This window comes from Sus scrofa, chromosome 14 (genome assembly GCF_000003025.6).
Source record: "Sus scrofa isolate TJ Tabasco breed Duroc chromosome 14, Sscrofa11.1, whole genome shotgun sequence".
Taxonomy (NCBI): domain Eukaryota; kingdom Metazoa; phylum Chordata; class Mammalia; order Artiodactyla; family Suidae; genus Sus; species Sus scrofa.
The window spans coordinates 108,833,618-108,853,474 of NC_010456.5; the positions used below are offsets into that span (position 1 = coordinate 108,833,618).

A 19,857-nucleotide genomic window follows, 5' to 3' on the forward strand; every position below is an offset into this window, starting at 1 on the left:
CAGGCCGGCAATTACAGCTCTGATTAGACCCCTAGCCTGGGAACCTCCATATGCCGTAGGTGCGGCCCTAGAAAAGACAAAAAGACAAAAAAAAAAAAAAAAAAAAAAAACGATCTGGCATTGCTACGCCTGTGGCCTAGTCACGGGACACCCAAAAAAGAAGAACTTGACCATGCCGGGGGTGTGGCAAAAAACAATAGAATCCTGCCCTAAAAGCTCAGGCTACTGGGGAGACTGGTACGTAACTTACTTGTAACAGTATTGAATGGCTAAAGGTGAGAAAATCTAACCTGGTATTTGCAGGTTAGATCTAACCTGGTATTTGCAGGAGATCAGAGAAAGCTATTACCCATTTATTTCAAATGTTTTTCTTCTTCCTTTAGGACTGGACCTGTGGTACATGGAAATTTACAGGCTAGGGATCCAATTGGAGCCTACACCAAAGCGCACAGCAATGCTGGATCCTTAACCCACTGAGCGAGATCAGGGATCGAACCCAAATCCTCATGGATACTAGTTGGGTTTGTAACTTGCTGAGCCACAATGGGAACTTTCGAAGTTGTTTATACTTATTTTTTTTTGCTTTTTAGGGCCGCATATGGAGGTTCCCAAGCTAGGGGTCTAATCAGAGCTACAGCTGCAGGCCTATGCCATAGCCACAGCAATGCCAGATCCGAACCATATCTGTGACCTACACCACAGCTCACGGCAACGCTGGATCCTTAACCCACCGAACAAGATCAGGGATGGGAACCACCCCTCAATCCCAAAAGTTGGTCCATGCATGTCAAAGACTCAAGTTCACCCCTTCAACTTTAGCTAATTCTGCCGAGCACCTTTTTGCCCATGGATACAGTGCTAAGCTTGAGCTTTAGGATCACAGCAGTAGTTCTCATCTCTTTGGCACACTGTCCATCAGAAGCCATCAAAAGCCACGTTGGATTAATGCGTAGCATCCTTCCAAAAGCTGACCCGTAGCCTTGCAAAGGATTTACTTATTTTTATTCTTTTTTCTTTTTGGCCACACTCGTGGCATGTGGAAGTTCCTGGGCCAGGGACTGAACCTGAGTCACAGCAGTGACAAAGCCAGAACCTCAACTGTTAGGCTGCCAGGAACTCCAAATGTGCATATTCTTTTACTCAGCATTCCACTGCTAAGAATTGTTTTGCAAAAGCATCACAGGCATGCACAAATATATATGGTGTAAAGATTTTCTCCATAGCATTGTCTGTAGAAGAAAAATCTATAAGGTTTCAAAATAGCTATCAACAAGAGACATATAAACGACATTGAAGGATCTAGGTAAGTCCTAGCACTTAGTAGATACTTGATAGAAGGCAATGAAATATAGAATAATAATATTGGCGAGTACAATGCACTTTTATACATGTCTTCCTCACAATCCTATGAGGTCATAATTCCAGATGAGAAACAAAGAAGTAAAAATCATCTGTTCAAGTATCAGTGTCTACATCCTGATTGTTCTAGTACAATACATTAATATTTTGCAAAATGTCATCTTGGGGGAAACTGGGACCTCTGTATTATTTCTTAAAACTGCATGTGGACTTACAAATATTGTCAATAAAATTTTCAGTTAAAAAACCCCAAAGAATCTATAACCTGGCTCAAGGCTGGCAGCTAGAGGATACCAATCCAGGCAGGTTGACTCCAAAGCTCATTCCATTCTCATCACACACAGAAGATAAGGGCTCTCACATCTCAAGAAGTGACATCTCACAATTCACCTTTCTTTTTTTTCTTTCTTTTTTTGTTTGCTTTTTTAGAGCCATACCCCCTGCAATATGGAAGTTTCTAGGCCAGGGGTCCAATCAGAGCTACAGCTGCTGGCCTACACCACAGCCACAGCAACTCGGGATCTGAGTGGCATCTGTGACCACCACAGTTCATGGCAACTAGGGATCCTTAACCCACTAAGCGTGACCCGGGTTCATCAAGCACTGAGCCACAAAGGGAACTCCGTTTCACCTTTCCCTTCATTCTCCCTGCAACCTCTCCGTGCTGCAGCTCACCCTTTTCTTGTCCACAAACTTCTGTGCTCATTTCCACCTCCGCTTTGCTTAGGCTTCTCTCTCTGCTTTGATATCACTTCACTTATCTTAGTTCTTTAATCCCTTTTACTCCATGTCACAAATCCTTTCCCAGCCACTTGACATGATATTGCTCCGTCCCTCTTCTCCATTAAGATTTAACAGTCATTTCCTAGATTATCCACTATTATCAATAATACTCTATTTACCAAATTACTTTCAGAATTACTCACATCTACCTAAAGCACCCGCATGTGCCCATAATTTTCACCGAACCATCATCTCTCTAAATGCGGGAATGCAGATAAAGTGTCTGACCTAGTGCCCAGGACACAGCCAGTACTCAATAAGCAAAAGTATGGAGAACATAAAAAATACAAAAAAGACTGGTGATCAGGCATCTTCTAGAGCAAGAAGGCACATAACACTTATCAGTTAATGGGACCACCAGGCAAGACCCTGCTCTACATGTCATGACACTGTTTAGAATCCTTTCCCTACTCAAGACAACAGAAACCATAAAATCCTTTACGTAAAAATGTTTTCTTTGTCACAGCAAAAAATACATATTTATAAGACTGTCAGAAAGAATAGGCTATTTTCAACATCACACAGTTTGTTTGCTGGTGCCTCCAGAAGAGAAATGTAACACTTGAGAGAATGAAGTCTGCTTAAAGGTTCACAAGAAAAATGTTCCGGCTACAGAGTAAGTTTCTGGCAGATTTATCTAGAGGTGGCTGCTGGCCAAACCCAGGTGCCTGAATAAAGACCACAGCATCCTGCTGTCACGTTCATACATGTAGTCTTGGAAACAGCTTACCCCCTCTTTGGGGTAAAGTGTGGCTTCTTAGGTCTGCAAGAATTCGGGTTGTACTCGTGCCACTTTCCGGAATTCTTTAGTGTGGGTCTTTGGGCACTGCATCTCACACCAGCTGATGGGAACCATCTGGACACCTGGAAGGGAAAAGCTGGTGTTAGAGCTGAGACCTCAGGGATCTGCTTGAGCCCCTTCTCTTTTCAGCTGGGTAAGAACTGAACTGTCACCAAGTTGCATAGTGAACCTTACCTCATACAGAAAAATAACCTTGTTTATTTCACTGACTTATGGAGTAAGTGACTCTTTCACTTAGATTAGATGAGGAGGAATAATTCTTTTGGGGGGGGGCCCACACCCGAGGCATATGGAGGTTCCCAGGGTAGGGGTCCAATTGGAGCTACAGCTGCTGGCCTACACCACAGCCACATCAACGCCAGATCCGAGCCACATTTGCGACCTACACCACAGAGCATGGCAACGCCAGATCTTTAGCCCACTGAGCGAGGCCAGGGATTGAACCTGTAACCTCATGGTTCCTAGTCGGATTCATTTCCGCTGTACCACCCCCGGAGACTCCAGAGGAGGAATAATTCTGATCTCAGTAGTAAGTCCCTACACTCACATTATGTCCCAGATAATTAAAAAACAAGGGAAACAAGGGAAAACAACGGATGAACCCCAAAGCCTAGCTCCCAGGGAAAGGGAAGCACGTGGAGGTGTGGACAAACTCACCTGATTCACTGTGGGCTACCACCACTCCCAGCTCGTTTTCGGCAGTCGTCAGGAGGTAGTGGGACTGCGCGTCACCTAGAGAGATCTAGTCACGTCACACTGGTAAAGGAGAATAAAGGCTTCTATAAGTCTGCCCTCCCAGAGCCACCTGAGTGGTTTCCCTACTTCCATTTCTTCTTTTGACAAAAGACCAGAAATCTGCAGAAAATAAAGGATACGACTTTGGCCAATACGATGTCCCCTGGGCGGAAACTCTTATAAATTTCAACCTGTGAAAAAAAGAACCGGAGCGTTAAGGGAAAGCTCCCAGTCAGGTCTACATGACACTGTCAACCAACCCCTCTGGCAGAGCCACTTTCTTTCCAATCCCCAAGGGTTTGAGTCAATCAACAAATTTGAGTGCTTCTGTGGCATCATCACATAAAGATTTTGAACTCAGTAACCTGATCAGGAATCTGACCTGGACACAAGGTACTACAGTTGCTCTGACAGGGTCCAGGGTTAAGTCTGAGCAGTGAATAAAGACCTGGCTTAAGGCAAAGAGTAAGCCAGAGCCCTTCTGGTCAACGAAGTGAAAAAAAAAAAAAAAAAAAAAAACATGAAGAGGAAAGGGACAGTAAGGTGAATTCCACTTTCCAATAGGGAACACCTTGAAATTCCTTGGACTCGGAGTTGGCGTCGTGGCTTAGTGGTTAACAAATCTGACTAGGAACCATGAGGATGCGGGTTCGATCCCTGGCCTTGCTCAGTGGGTTAAGGATCTGGCATTGCCGTGAGCTGTGGTGGAGGTCGTAGACGCGGCTCGGATCCCGTGTTGCTGTGGCTCTGGCGTAGGCATGAGGCTACAGCTCCGATTAGACCCTTAGCCTGGGAACCTCTATATGCTGTGGGAGCGGCCTAAGAAATGGCAAAAAGACAAAATAAATAAATAAATAAAATAAAATTCCCTGGACTCTACGTTCCCACAGATTTTGAAACCCATTGTAATAACTTAAAAGAAACTGAAATTCTTAATGCCTGGGGGGGTGGGGGGAAGAATCAACCAACAACCTTGTCTTTTTCAGTAGCTCGGACATCTTCTTTCCTATTAAAAAAAAAATTAAAAGAAAGATTAATTACTTGCAAGAAAGAATTATCCTGCAACTTCTAGCTATAAGAGCAGAGAGACCAAATCTAACTGGGACCCAGCTGCCACCCAGAGGAGGAGATCGAGGTATCCTCAGTCCTCACCCGGAGAAAACCACATTTCCCATTCTTGGACCATATAGTGCAGCTACAGCAAAGCGAATCAACTTTGGCAGAAAGGGCTAAGGAACTTTGTTGCCTTAGGAGAGCTTGAACCAAAGCACCACAAAACCACACAGAACCCAAGGGTGGAAAGAGCCTTGGATGTTAAATTATCTAGCTCCCAGGAACTGTTAGTCCCGTCTCAAAGAACTCATAGGAAAACAAAATATAGCATTGCATTCATTAACCTTTTTATTGTCTTATAATCCTTGGGTTTAATCTATATTAAATTGAAGAAAAAAAGGTACTTCCTAAAATTTTTTCTACTTTGATAGGAATCATCCCCACAAGGCTAATCCCCAGCTTAGCTCTATTCATTTTATATTTTTAACTAATTTATTTTTCGCCAAGCCCTTGGCCTGTGGAAGTTCCTGGGGTCAGGGATCAAACCCAAGCTGTAGCAGTGACAACTTGGGATCCTTAACCTGCTGTGCTACAGCAAAACTCCTCTTTTTTATGTTTCTATTTTTTGTTTTTCTTTCTTTTTAGAGCCACACCTATGGCATATGGAAATTCGTAGGTTGGGGGTTGAATTGGAGCTGCAGCTGCCAGCCTACACCACAGCCACAGCAACACCAGATCTGAGGCGAATCTGCGACCTATACCACAGCTCATGGTAATGCTGGATCCTTAACCCACTGAGCAAGGCCAGGGATCAAACCTGCATCCTCATGGATATTAGTCAGGTTCATTACCCTTGAGCCACAACGGGAACTCCTCTTTTTGTTTTATTTAAATACTATCTCGTTAATATTTCCTTTTTGTCCTAACACATACAACATTTTCTCTGGATACTACTTGGGGAGAACCAATGCACAGAGACGAGAGAAGTAGGCATGAATAAGGATTCTAATTGTTCTTAAAAATTCCGGTCTCCCATTCTATCTTAATCTCATTCCAAGTACTGCAGCTAATATGAAGACAAAAATACTTCTTACCGGATAGTTCCTCGAAAAGAGTTCTTAAGTGGTGTGGACCCCACATACAGAATGTGTACTTTGGCAAAGCGTGAATTGATGCTAGAGACCTGGAATAGAGAAAATTGCAGCATTAGGCATTCCAGTATTAGTAGCTGCCAGCTCAAGGAGGCATGATAAACTAGGAATTACCAGGATTTTAGTCCAAGGCAACTCTACTAAGTGTAGAATTTTTTGTTTTGTTTTGTTTTTTGCCTTTTTAGGGCCACAGTGGCAGCATATGGAGGGTCCCAGGCTAGGGGTCCAATCTGATCTGAAGCTGCAGGCCTACACTATAGCCACAGCAATGTCAGATCTGAGCCGTGTCTGCAACCTACATCACAGCTCATGGCAATGCCGGATCTTTAACCCCCTGAGTGAGGCCAGGGATGGAACCCGCAACCTCATGGTTCCTAGTTGGATGTTTCTGCACCACCATGATGGGAACTCCTAAGTACAGAAGTTAAGACAAATTAACTGCTATTTATTTATCCCTGGATAAGTGATTACAAAAAATGAAACAAGAGCCACTCTACACCTAACAGTTACTGTGGGAATCAAATGAAATAATACGGTACAGATTTAGAAAAACATACAAGTCTACACAAGGAAATATAGCAAATCTAGCTAGACTTTTAACAAACTTACTAAGAGCCCTGTAGTGTGAACAGAATTTAAGTCTCCGTTTCAGTTGCTGCATTCTATTTAGATCACTGCCTCTGCAGTTTTCAACATGACAGATTTTGAAAATAGATTTCTGTTAGAGTGATTTATAGAGAGAAACAAAGAGCTATGAGTTAATTTAACTGGCAGAGAGTGGGGATGGGTAGGGAATACTGATGTATTATAGCTACTGATAAGTGCAGCATTAATTTGTACTTTCCCTCAAAGACTTTATAAAATCTTTTGTTTCTCTGCCGAAAAAGTTTTGCTTCAGATGCTCAAATATAGGCCTCCTCCATCATTAAAAAGTCTACAAATAACAAATGTTGGAGGGTGTGTGGAGAAAAGGTAACCCTCCTATACTGTTGGTGGGAAAGTAAGTTGGTGCAACCACTATGGAAAACAGAATGGAGGTTCCTCAAAAAACTAAAAAAAGAATTGCCACACAATCCAGCAATCCCACTCCTGGGCATATACCTGGGAAAACTACAATTTGCAAAGATACATGGACCCCAATGTTTATTACGCCGTTATTTACAATAGCCAAGACATGGAATCAACCTAAATGTCCACTGACAGATAACTAGATAAAGAAGATGTGATACATATATACAATGGAATACTACTCAGCCACAAAAAAGAATGAAATAATCCATTTACAGCAATGTGGATGGATCTTGATGATCGTACTAAATAAGTCAAAAACAGAAAGACAAATACATGATATTACTTATTTACGATATCTAAAATATGACACAAATGAACTTATTTATGAAACAGAAACAGACTCACAGACATAAAGAACAGATCTGTGGTTGCCAAGGGTGAGGGGGCACTGAGGGAGAGAGGGATTGGGAGTTTGGGATTAGCAGATGCCAACTATAATATACAGAAGGAATAAACAAGAAGGTCCTACTGTACAGCACAGGAAACTATATTTAATATTTTGTGCTAAATCATAATAGAAAAGAACATGAAAAAAAAAAAAGCTTCCTTATCACCCTTTGGTGCCTCTGTTTCCCAGTCAAAAGTAAATCTACATACTCAGGGAACCAGCTCTGTAAAAGAACCATGCAAGCTTGAACTGGACCGCATTGATCATTATCCTAGAAATCTCTAGACTAGCACAAGCCGGGAAAACCTTCTGTGATGACAGATTTTAATTTATTTAAACGGCCACATATGGCTACTGGTTACCATACTGGACAGTGCTATTTTACAATGATCATGATTTCAGCATTGGATGGTACCTTAAGCAGGGAGTTTAGGATGAACTTACCTTACAGGTCACAATAGCTCCCACATCTGGCAATAATTGGGAATCCGTTTCTCTCATCACAGATATGACAGGAAGCTACAGCGAGAACAATAAAACATGAGTATCCTGCCTAAGCCTTCAGTAAAGGTATTTGTGGCTTGACAGTAATATGCATATGCCTCGGGCCACAGTTGACACAAGGACAGGAGGACTAGATTCTTTTGTAGCCCAGAGCAGAAAGCCTTAGAAATTTTAGGACAGGGAGGGAGTGGGATGGACTGGTAGCTGGGGGTTAGTAGATGCAAACTATTACATTTAGAATGGATAAGCAATGAGGTCCTGCTGTATAGCACAGGGAACTATACACAATCACTTGTGATAGAACATGATAGAAGAAAATATGAGAAAAAAAATGTATATGTATGTATGACTAGGTCACTGCAGCACAGCAAAAATTGACGAATACTGACAGTTGACTATACTTTAATAAAAAAAGACTTAAAAAAAGAAATTTTAGAACATAGGAGAGCCAAGGGGCCACAGAATGCTGCTCGAAGGCATAATCCAATCATTTCAGATGAGTTCCTGCAGAATGAGTTAATTCCAGAGATCAGACCCACCCAAGCCACAGCAGCATCCTAAGCCACTGAACCACAAGAGAACTTCCAAAATTCTTTTTATTAGTGGTGTTTAGGAGGGCTTATATGAGAAAGTGGTACCAGTGGGGCTATCTGAAAGTTAGGTAGGAATTAAATAGGCTAAGGGAGGAGTTTTCTTGTGGGTGAGTGGATTAAGGATCTCACTTTGTCACTGCAGTGGCTGGGGTCACTGCTGTGGCGGGGATTCCATCCCTGGCCCAGGAATCTCCACATGCCCCAGGTGCGGCCCCGTCAAAATAAACAAACACAGGATAAGGAAGAGAGTAGCGCGTTCCAGACAGACGGCGTGTGTACAAAGACTCTGTGGCTCACTGGGGACTCTGAGACCAACTCCTTCTACTGAACGAGGATCCCGAATCGCGCCCGCAGGGCCCTTGCCTAAGGATCGTGACATCAAAAGCAGCATGAGAAAGGCAGAAACCGAGGAGAGAGGAAACCAGCCCCTTTACCGCGCCGTTCTCGCTGCTCTTCGTCAGGCAGCCAGCAAGCGACGAAAAGATGTAGCCGTGCCGGGTGTAGGTGCCGCTGCCGGGGCTCCCCTCCTCCAAATTACACAGACGTTCGCCTGCGCAAAAAAAAAAAACCCAAAAAACCGCTGCATCAGCCACAGGACCGCAGAAGCTGTTGGTCGTCCGGCCTTCCTGCCTTTGCCTCTGCCCAGGATTCCCTCTGGGAACCGCCGACTTACCGGGGATGCAATACCTCACAGGTGGTGCCATGACTGCCTCTGTCCGAAGTCCGAAGGAAAATGAGGTCGACTGCTCATTGGCCAACATCAGGTGTGCACTCCCGCAGTAAGAAACGCGCCAATTGGTGACTTCTGTCACGTGCTCGCCAGACTCACTCTTGAGGGGAGGGGTAAACTCCATTTCCCAGGTTGCCCCGGGACGGGCTTGGGGGCGGAGTTCCGGAACTCCTGCGCTTGCGCTTGCGCCTGTGGAAGAGAATGGGCAGGCGGCGGGTCCGGGTCTGCAGGCTGGAGCTGTGGGCTGCTGGACATGGTTGGTTGGGTTGAGCCGGGCCGGGCTGTGGCGCGGAGCTGGAGGGGGTAGCAGTGAGCTGCAGCGGAGGCTGCAGGATTCGATTTGACTGATTGGGGAGGCAGGTAAGAGCGAAGCCACGGCCTTTGCTGCTCAGTCCTGTCCCTTTTGCTAGGGTCGGGCCCTATTCCGGCCTTGTGAGCCCGAGTTCCTGCTCTGTACGGCCTTGCCTTCAAACCGGGCGGAGCGCACCTTCCGACAGTCTTACGGTGCAGAGTTGAAGGAGGTCAGCCAACCCAACTCACCCATTTCACAGATTTGGAAGCTCAGCTCCAGAGATAGGATTTGACTTGTGCAGTGTCTCTAAGATAGTTCAAGGTAGAGACCAAATCGGTATCCAAGTTATTTTACTTCCAGTCCATCACCCTTTGACCAGGCCAGCCTTTATGTGAAGTAAAACCTTTTCCTGGTTTTTGTAACTGCAGCTTGCATCTTGCGGTCGGATCTTGTCAAGTGGAGCGTGTTAGTCTGGCAGGGAAGTCTGCGCATGAATAAAAGCTGCTCTCTCTGATGATTGACGTCCAGTACTTGAGACTGCAAATACCCTGAGAACGGCATCTTTGTCCATATGAGATTTGTCGACATTTTTCTCGGTTTCCTTTGCCTTCTGGTGGCTTTCGAATCCCTTCTCACCCCACATGTCCCGCATATCCGGTTTCCCTTTGGAAGAGAGATGGTGACTTAGAGCCTTTGAGTGTAGTGGCTTTCCATCTCCTCTGATCTGTGGCAGATGTCAGATGTCTCTTCTGATGGCCTGTGGCTACTACTCAGGGATCAGAATGCTCAGAGCTAGGGCTGGGGATCAGTAGTGGGTGGCTCTATTTCCTGTCCTGTTCACTCCCGCCCCCCTGACCCCCAGCACACAGTTTTGTTTTTTTGAGTTCTGCTTTACCTCAGTTTCATGAGATGAAAACTTCATATGTTAAGTTATAGCCCCATGGACTAAGTATTCTCTTCCCTGGCGTACACCCTCCCCTGCGTGCCCTGTGCACAAATCCCTAAAATAAGGGGCAGGGGCTTGGCCTCAGTCTTCCTTTACAATAATCTGATCTGTAGCTTTGCATCTACAAGCTTTCAGTTTACATGTTTGGTTTCTTTCTTTCTTTCTTTCTCTTTCTTTCTTTTTCTTTTTAGGGCCAAATCTGCAGCATATCGAAGTTCCCAGGCTAGGGGTCTAATTTGGAGCTGCAGCTGCTAGCCTATGCCACAGCCACAGCAACGCCAGATCTGAGCTGTGTGTGACCTAAACTACAGCTTGTGGTAATGCATATCCTTAAACCACTGAGTGGAGCCAGGGATAGAACCTGTAACCTCTTGAATACTTGTTGGGTTCATTACCACTGAGCCGCAATGGGAACTATTGTTTGGCTTGATTTCTGGTTGGACTAGCTTTCTAAAATGACTTCTGGGCGTTCCCGTCATGGTGCAGTGGTTAAGGAATCCAATTAGGAACCATAAGGTTGCCGGTTCGATCCCTGGCCTTGCTCAGTGGGTTAAGGATCCGACATTGCCGTGAGCTGTGGTGTAAGTCACAGATGCGGCTCGGATTCCACGTTGTTGTGGCTGTGTTGTAGGCCTGCAGCTACAACTCTGATTCGACCCCTAGCCTGGGAACCTCCATATGCCGCGGGAGCGGCCCTAGAAAAGGCAAAAAAAAAAAAAAAAAAAAAAGATAAAATGACTTCTGGCTCCTAAGTGCTGTGATTCTAATAATGGTTTTCATTTCTCTTTTTATTGATCATGAAGAATGTAGCAATGGACGCCTATTTAGTGTTATCACATTGGCAGGGGTGTCCTTGCTGTTATTTGTAAGCCAGATAGACATCTGACCAGCCTTTCCACTTCAGCATCCCTCCAGGTCACTCATTCAGCAAGTATTTATTGAGTACTTCCATGACCCAGGTATTGTGCTAAGCACTTTATAAACATTTCATTTATACCTTATCAAGTGTATATAAGTATATATATAGGATCATAAAGGGGTAGAGCTGTAAGGGACCTTAGTATTTAATCCTGTCCCCTCATTGAATGGGAACACAAGAAAGTCGAGTCCCAACGGGGTTTGGTGACCTGGCCAAGGTCACAGAACTATTTAAGGGCAGAGTTGAGCCCTAAGTGGTCAAGTTACAGGGCAGGTGAGAGTTGGTAAGTCTAGCCCTTGAGGCAAGCATTTCCTGAGGGCCTCAGTAATTCTGGAAGATGTTGAGAACCTCCCCATTAGCCATAGTAAGGGAATGAGTAATGGTGTGGATGATCTAGGCCACCTGGATTTCAGGAGTTCTCTGGTGGCACAGCAGGTTAAGGATCTGGCGTTGTCAGTGCTGTGGCTTGGGTCACTGCTGTGGCACGGGCTTGATCCCAGGCCCTGGAACTTTCATGTACTGCAGGTGCAGCCAGGAGGAAAAAAAAAAAAAGTCACCTGTATTTGCTATGGGGTAAAATGTTTTGTCCCACTCTTACATTTGATTGTGGCTGTATACTATTTGAAAATTAATGCTTCAGGCCAAATCATGATCCCACCCAATAGGAGTCTGACTCAAAAGGAGGTAGGAAGTTTGAGGTAGGAAGTTTTCCTTTTTCTCTTTTCTACACTGCCCTTTAATTCTAATCTTAGTTCCTCAGAGGTGATGGGAATGGCCAGTTTCTTTATCCTGGTACAGAGACTCGATCCCTACTGAATTGGGTATCTTCTCTTTGCTGGCCTTGTCTGCTGGATTTGTTTTTGCCTTCGGTCTTTAGAGGCTTTTCGTGAGGATGAGCCAGGGTGCAAGCAGAGTACCTTGCTCCAGTTACTGAAATGAAACCATCCCTACAGTGATGCAGCCTCCTCCAGTTTCTGCTGGGTTTTGAGCTACCTGTTAAATAAGTCAGTGGAGTTGCTGAGGACAAAGTCGCCATATGGGGAAATCAGATAATTTCTTTTCCGGCAAGGCCTTTCATCTGCAGACCTGACGAGACTGTCGTCCAAGGACTCTGGGTTTTGTTCTGGGCATTCTGGGCAGCTGGCCTCCTATGGCTGTTAGATGAGGTAAAAACCACATAGAGGAGGTCCAGGCACTTGAAGAGGGACTGTGCAAAGGGCCAAAGCGCTTGGAAGGCCGGTGGGGAAGCTTGGGGTCAAGGGCAGCAGCTGCAGAGAAAGTTCTTAAGTGTCAAACTAGAACAGGGCAGAGGAGACTCCACGGAAAGGGCAGGCCTGTGGTCTTCGGGAGCCACCAGCCCCTCTCCTGCCAGTGTTTCCTGCCTGTGGTGGTGTTCTGCTCTAAACACGGAAAATTGTCTTGGCCTTAGGAACCTTGGGGTGGGTCTGGGACTAGAATTGGAGACAGCATCTTAGGTCATGCAAAGGGTAGCTGAGCTGCCTGGCGGGAGACAGGGACTCTCATGCTACCGGGTGGGGTCTAGGGGCCTGTAACATCAGTCCAGAAGGAATAGGAGGGATGAGTATCTTGCCAAGACTCAGATAGCGCCAGAGGAGGTCTAGGTGTGGGATCCACAAGCTGTGAGCCTAGTCCCCCACTGGCTGTTCCTGGTGAAGACACTTGTTCGGAGGTGGGCTAGAGACCCCGGGAAACTTCTGCTACAGTGGCCAGGCCTGCAGAGGCACAAGGGGTGGCTCTGTGCACATTGGGCAGGTGCCTCCAGGGGTCTGTCTGCCTACACGGACAACTCCAGAGACCCTGCTCTGGCTCGGAGCCACCTCCCTACTCCCCACAGCTAGTGACCGGTCAGCCAGGCCTCTGTCTCAGGTCTTTGCCTGTGAGCTGGTGCTCTGGGCCTCCCCACTGGTGGGGCAGGGCGGGACGGCACCCAGGCTGGCCCCTCACAATGCTGTGTTCTCCCAGGAGCCATGCGGGGCCAGCGGAGCCTGCTGCTGGGCCCTGCCCGCCTCTGCCTGCGCCTGCTTCTGCTCCTGGGCTACCGGCGCCGCTGCCCACCTCTGCTCCGGGGCCTGGTCCAGCGCTGGCGCTATGGCAAGGTCTGCCTGCGCTCCTTGCTCTACAACTCCTTCGGGGGCAGTGACACCGCTGTGGATGCTGCCTTTGAGCCTATCTACTGGCTGGTGGACAACGTGATCCGCTGGTGTGGGGTGGTGAGTGATGCCTGGGGGCAGGAAAAGGGATGCTTTGGGGGTAGCAGAGGGACCTGTGGCTGGCGGACCTACACTGGGTTTGGACCCACACCTGCCTCCTACCCCAGGGACATTCCCGAGTCTGGCCTGGCTGTTGGCGAGCGCTGTCGCCGCCGCTCCCTGACCTCACTGGTGTCGACAGGTGTTCGTGGTGCTGGTGATCGTGCTGACCAGCTCCATCGTGGCCATCGCCTACCTGTGTGTCCTGCCCCTCATCCTCCAAACTTACTCCGTGCCACGACTCTGCTGGCATTTCTTCTATAGTCACTGGAATCTGATCCTCATCGTCTTCCATTACTACCAGGCTATCACCACCCCACCCGGATACCCACCCCAGGTGGGTACCCCCACCGAGGCGTGGGGGACAGGGGAGAACTGCAGGCTGTGGGAGCCAGTCCCGGGCGTGGGGAGGGAGAGTGCTTTGGTGTTTTGGGGGAGCAAAACTGGTGCTGCCACAGTTGTCCTGGTGCTTTTCTCCCTCTGCACAGGGCAGGAACGATATCACAACAGTCTCCATCTGCAAGAAGTGCATTAACCCCAAGCCAGCCCGAACGCACCACTGCAGCATCTGCAATAGGTGGGTCTCTGGGAGCCCCAGCCGTGGCCCTTATGCTGTAGCCCTAGGGAAAAACCCAGACCTGGAGTCGAACAAGACACTTACGAGGCACCGTCATGGACCAGGCAGTGTGCCCTCTGTCATGACAGTGGTCCTCAGGATGGCCCTGCGAACTATGCATTATCACCACCTGGGGAACGTGAGGTTCAGAGAGTTGAGCCAGGGCAGGCACGAGACCCCAAGTTACCTTGTCCAGTGTCCCATAGCCAGTGAAGCAGGATTGAAGCAAGGCCTGGCTGTCCTCACAGTCTGTGCCCTTTCCACCTCAGCAGGATGCTGGTCCTTGTAGGAAAGGATTGGCACTGCCATCTCAAGAACCTTGGCCACCGTAACAGAGCCTGTGTCCCTCCCTCACAGGTGTGTGCTGAAGATGGACCATCACTGCCGTATCCTTTTCTGATCTCTTCTGCCTGAGGCCTCCTTCCTTAGCTCCCGAGCACTGCAGAGGTTTAAGGGCCACAGACCCAAGGCTTCTAGCATCCCCCTGCAGAGAACACGGGGCCCACGAGAAGTTAGTAGAAGAGCAGTTGTGGGGGCTGGCCATCTCCTGGGGAAGGCAGGAGGCTTACGGGCTCTCTGGGCAGATCTTCTTGGAGCGAGGCCTCCCTCCCTAACAGCTCTTTCTTTTGCAGACCGTCACGCTAACATCTCTTGGATGGAAAGAGATGTTTGATTCAGTGGTTGTCCAGGGGGCGTCCGGCAGGTGTCAGATAGAGTCATTAGGCCCCTTCCACCGTCTCACAAAGATGCCTGGTTAACCTCAGTTAAGTTGAAGTATTGGCAGGTTCATTTTACTGGAGGATTTCAGTTTTGTTTTGTTTTTTTGTCTTTTTGCCATTTCTTGGGCCACTCCCATGGCATATGGAGGTTCCCAGGCTAGGGGTCCAATCGGAGCTGTAGCCGCCTGCCTACGCCAGAGCCACAGCAACACCTGATCCGAGCTGCGTCTGCAACCTACACTACAGCTCGCGGCCACACCAGATCGTTAACCCACTGAGCAAGGGCAGGAATCGAACCAAAATCTCATGGTTCCTAGTCGGATTTGTTAACCACTGCGCCGCGACGGGAACTCCGGATTTCAGTTTTTATGATCTCCTGGGACATGTGAGGGCCCCGAAAATCTTTAATACTTTCACCTCAGCCTCAGAGAAGCCCATATTTCTCTGCCTTTGGAAAATAGTTCTTGGGGACTGGAAGCCCTGGGCTTCGTCGGGAACCAAGGATGAACCAGAGAAACCTGGACACCCCCTTAAGTTGTGTTTTTGGTCTTGTCCTTAATCCTTCCCCCACCAGCCTGGCTAAACAACTGTGTGGGCCACTATAACCATCGGTACTTCTTCTCTTTCTGCTTTTTCATGACTCTGGGCTGTGTCTACTGCAGCTACGGAAGTTGGGACCTCTTCCGGGAGGCTTATGCTGCCATTGAGGTGAGCCCGTAGTTAGGAGCAGAGTGGCTCAGCAGAGAGCACTTTGGGGTGTGGAGTCTGCCCCTAAGGAGTGGGGCTGGTAGCACCCCCCCATCCTAGAGGCCTGAGAGTATAACCAGCATTGTTTTCCATCCCCTTAGAAAATGAAACAGCTCGACAAGAACAAACTACAGGCGGTTGCCAATCAGGTGGGCTGTCCCCACCCCACTGCCTCCTGCTGCTCAGGCCAGGGGTGTAGTGTTGCTGAGGCAACTGGGGCCCACCTGTGAGTCCAGGTGTAGAGACTGGGCCAGGGATGTTCTGGGGGCCGTCTGCTAGGCAAACTCCGTGGCCTGGGGGCAAGCTGGGAGTCCCTGGATTGTGACAGTTTTGGGCTCTCTCTCCCATTATCACCTTCTTTGGGCTGAGCAAGGGTGCTGCCTTGGTGATGGCCTGAGCAGCAAGGAGTCTGTGTTAGTCTGTGTAATGGGGTTCCAGGGGACAGAGGTCAGGCTGGGCCTGTCTGAGCATCCTTTGCTCCTGGCCTGTCTGCATTCCCATCAGGATCGTCCCTTCTCCCCAGGCCTTTTAGGACTCCTTGTTTGAACAGATCTGGGGGTTATGATTGTGCCCCTGCTGGTCTTTTGGTCCTTCGTGGGGCTCACAGTTCTCCCGCCTCCAGTCATTCCATTCTGGGTGTGGGTCTGGTCCCCTCTCTTGGGGCTTGCAGCCACACAGTGAAGAGTTGTAGCTGGGGAGTGGCGTGGCTTCCCCTGGAGCCCCATTTGTGTTGTCAGAGCTAAAGGCCCAGGGTTGGTCCCGCCTGTGCTTGACCATCCTGTCCAGACCTGCTCTGCCCAGTGTTTGTCCACATGATGATGCTGCCGGGCTTGGCCCACCCATCTGGCTGCTGCCCTGACTCCTCTGTGGCTTAACCCCTTGTTTCTCACCCTGGGCTTGGATCACTTCCCTGCCTGAAGGTACTGGGCTCTGCCGGTCTCCAGCAGAGCAAATGAGCCAGGCTGCTGTTTTCTTTTTCTAGACTTATCACCAGACCCCACCACCCACCTTCTCCTTCCGAGAAAGAGTGACTCACAAGAGCCTTGTCTACCTCTGGTTCCTGTGCAGGTATCTGACTCTCATTTTTGACAGTTTCAGGGAGGGGCAGCTTCAGAAAAACTTTTTGGTGCCCACACACAGGCGGGAAGCAATTCCTGTGTGAATTTCAGCTGTTCTTAGTCTCACATACTTTGGCAGAGTAGTGCTTAATTTTCTTCAGCATCTGGGGGCTGGAAACACTGAGGATACTGGCATCAAGTGTTTGTGCCGAGGGAAGTTAAAATCCTATTTTAAAGGGTAGGCGCATTTCACAGATGAGGACACTTGCAGATCTGAGGGATGAGGTGCTTTGTTCTATGACACACAGATAGGAATGGTAGAGCTGGAACCTGAATGTTGTGCCATTTCATTCTAGTCTTTGGTGCTTTTATTACCCTCTTCTGTCTCCCAAGCATGGGTATTCTGGGAAATACAGAACATTTTTATTAGTAATAGACTTCTTTCCCCACCATTTATTCTTAGCCCATGTACATGCTTTTCCATTGCTGCCGTGAGGTAAAAGTTCATCTAGGATGCGTAGGCTGGGAGGGAAGACTTGGGCAGAGCTTCCTAGCCAATCACTATTGCTCAGCTCAACTTCAGGCCTACTTGTAGCCTCTAACCCCCTCCACTCTACCCACCAGTCTTTCCCCCTCTCTTCTCAGTTCTGTGGCACTTGCCCTGGGTGCCCTAACTGTATGGCATGCTGTTCTCATCAGTCGAGGTGAGACGAGCATCGAAAGGCACATCAACAAGAAGGAGCGACGTCGGCTCCAGGCCAAGGGCAGAGTGAGTAGAGCCGGGCTTGAGGTGGAGGAGTGCGTGGGTAACTGAGCCTGCTGTCCTGTAAACAGGCCATAGTCAGGCCCAGCTAGGGCAGGCATCATGACGTCCAGAACTTGCCTAGCCAATTTAAGGCGCAATATTGGTTTCAATAAAAGGGTTTGTAGAAACATGTTTTTCTTGGCTCTAGGTTTTTAGGAATCATTACAACTACGGCTGCTTGGACAACTGGAAGGTATTCCTGGGTGTGGACACAGGAAGGTAAAGTAAAACATCTAGACCAGTGCTGTCCATTGAACTTTCTGTGTTGAGAGAAGTGTTCTATACCTTTGCTGTCCAAAACACTAGCCACCAGACACTAGTCATGTGTGGTTTTTGAGCACTTGAAATGTACCTGAAGTGTCAATGAATTGAATTTTCAATCAAGTTTCACCAATTTAAATAGGCATGTGTGGGTAGTGGGTACCATATTGCTACAGTGCAGATCTAGGCCCTGGGGGAATAGAATCATTGCTCGTTTCAGCCCAAGGGGCTTAAGTAAGGCCAGAACTGTTGGTTTAAGTGGCCAATGAGACTTTTAGATGACTGCAATAGAATCCTAAGAAAGCTGTGCTCAAGAAGGGCCCCCTAGTTCAGGTGTGTTGGCCATCAGTCACCTCTTGTTTGAATGGCAATGTCTGGATTTCAAGCAGATAATTAGTGGGATTGAAGTAATCTATTCGTGACAGAGGTCCTGAGACAAGAAATGAAGCTAGCTCTCTCAGCCAAAGAGACAAAGGTAAATCATTTTTCACACTGCAGCTACTGAGGCAGGAATAACAGGTGACTCTAAGTCGTCTGCCCTCCTCCCTCTCCTGCCCTCATTATGTTCCTGCCTGTCACTGTGTTTAGCTCAGAAATTTAGCTCAGAACTTCTAAGGGCCCTCAAGGCACCAGAGGGCACATTTAGGGGGCAAAATGAGAACTTCTGTTACTTTTGTGATGAAAGCCAAGGCAGCTTCAGAAACTACCTGGATGTAGCCTTGCTGAGGAAGGAGCATCAGGAAGACCAGGGACTCTTGGATCTCAGGGCTTCTGTCTTCTCTTGTAGGCACTGGCTTACTCGGGTGCTGTTACCTTCCAGTCACCTGCCCCACGGGAATGGAATGAGCTGGGATCCCCCTCCCTGGGTGACTGCTCACTCGGCCTCCGTGATGGCAGTGTGAGCCGAAGCGTGCCAGCCACAACCTGAGCACCACCCTGCTTCCTGCATTGTCTCAAGGGCCTCCAAGGATAGCTTCTTGGAATCCTTGAGCAAAAAGAGCCAGTGGGCCTACCGTAGGGTACCATGCAGGGGCAGCTCACAGACCAGTCTTCTGACCGCTGCAGAAGCAAGGCATGATGTGGAAACATCCTAGGACTGATGTCCCTTTACTCAGGCAAACAGAAGTTCCAGCCCCAGACTGGAGATTAGGCAGCTAGCAACCTTGCCGGGTACCGACCCCGACCTCCTCCAGGGTACAGCACTGGGGTTGGCCACCACCTCTTCAACTTGCCATCTGAGAACACACCTGAATGGTAGAGCTGAGTTCCTGGCTCCTCAACAGGGCAAAGAAACAGGCCTACTGCTGAGGTCACTGCCACTTCTCATGTGCTGCTGAAGGGAGCAAAAATAAAGGTATTTGATTTCTAAAGCTATGTAGCTTTTCACTTTTTTCCTAATGGGTGGGGGAAAGGGGAAATCAGGGTCAAGGCCAAGTGAGTAGGTGCTCTGGTCGTGCCACCTATGCCCTACCTGGAGGGCTTGGATGCCCTGAAGAATTCCTGGCTAATTCCTATCATTACCATTCCTCTAGCTCATGCAGTGATGCTTTGGTTATGTGCTCTGAGGCATAAATGGGGAGAGGGAAATAACTGACAGGGCCATTACCAAAAGAAATCTTTATTCTCCAGCAGGAACACCCCCCCCCCGCCCCCGCCCCATCCCTGGTCTGCAGGGCCACACTCATCCGCATTCACCCTCAGCAGCACGTCTCCTCTTTCCTGACTTATAAATGGAAGGGCCCCAAGAGCAAGATCATTCTTCAAACACAAGTAGTCTCACACTCGGTTACTTCACAAATCCAAATCCATTAGAAATCAGGAATCCTATGTTTCTTGTACAGTCATGTGACAGAGGCCCAGCATTTGTGCTGTATCTGGGAAGGGCAGTCAGAGGCCAGTGGTCTCCCTGCCTTGGGCAAGATGGCTCGCTGATGTTAGTAGTTTCAGGTTAGATTGTCAGAACAGTCTAGACCAGAATGGAGAACTCAGCTGCCAGGACTCCCCAGCAGAAACCTGTAGGAAAAAAACACAAAACGTTGACACCATTAGTGGTGA

The 19,857-nt window shown here is 48.1% G+C and overlaps 3 protein-coding genes across 7 annotated transcripts in view; 1 reads left to right on the forward strand and 2 right to left on the reverse strand.

Annotated features, from left to right (window-relative positions):
• On the reverse strand, window positions 992–9,210 carry EXOSC1 (exosome component 1). The gene is made up of 8 exons (XM_001928803.6): window positions 9,113–9,210; window positions 8,874–8,989; window positions 7,787–7,861; window positions 5,827–5,915; window positions 4,652–4,685; window positions 3,820–3,870; window positions 3,602–3,686; window positions 992–3,006 (listed from the first exon to the last, which is right to left on the reverse strand). Exons 1-8 carry the CDS (start codon window positions 9,198–9,200, stop codon window positions 2,900–2,902), a joined length of 645 nt encoding a protein of 214 aa, XP_001928838.2. The 5' UTR covers window positions 9,201–9,210; the 3' UTR covers window positions 992–2,899.
• On the forward strand, window positions 9,333–19,176 carry ZDHHC16 (zinc finger DHHC-type containing 16). Of its 5 annotated transcripts, none has more exons than XM_005657436.2 (11): window positions 9,334–9,529; window positions 13,310–13,557; window positions 13,739–13,933; window positions 14,085–14,173; window positions 14,570–14,598; window positions 15,506–15,639; window positions 15,780–15,827; window positions 16,661–16,746; window positions 17,382–17,505; window positions 17,690–17,760; window positions 18,590–19,176. In XM_005657436.2, exons 2-11 carry the CDS (start codon window positions 13,315–13,317, stop codon window positions 18,702–18,704), a joined length of 1,134 nt encoding a protein of 377 aa, XP_005657493.1. In that variant the 5' UTR covers window positions 9,334–9,529; window positions 13,310–13,314; the 3' UTR covers window positions 18,705–19,176. The 5 variants fall into 5 exon arrangements, with proteins under 5 accessions (XP_001928850.1, XP_005657493.1, XP_020930050.1 ...); XM_021074391.1 differs by lacking the exon at window positions 18,590–19,176 and adding an exon at window positions 18,192–18,560; XM_001928815.5 differs by lacking the exon at window positions 15,780–15,827 and having other exon boundaries at window positions 9,333–9,529.
• Window positions 19,421–19,857, reverse strand: part of MMS19 (MMS19 homolog, cytosolic iron-sulfur assembly component) — a 33,550-nt gene continuing 33,113 nt past the window's right edge. The window contains exon 31 of the mRNA XM_013990467.2: window positions 19,421–19,815. Within this exon, the coding sequence (XP_013845921.1) occupies window positions 19,788–19,815 (28 nt within the window). The 3' untranslated portion in view covers window positions 19,421–19,787. The remainder of the gene's footprint in view (window positions 19,816–19,857) is intronic.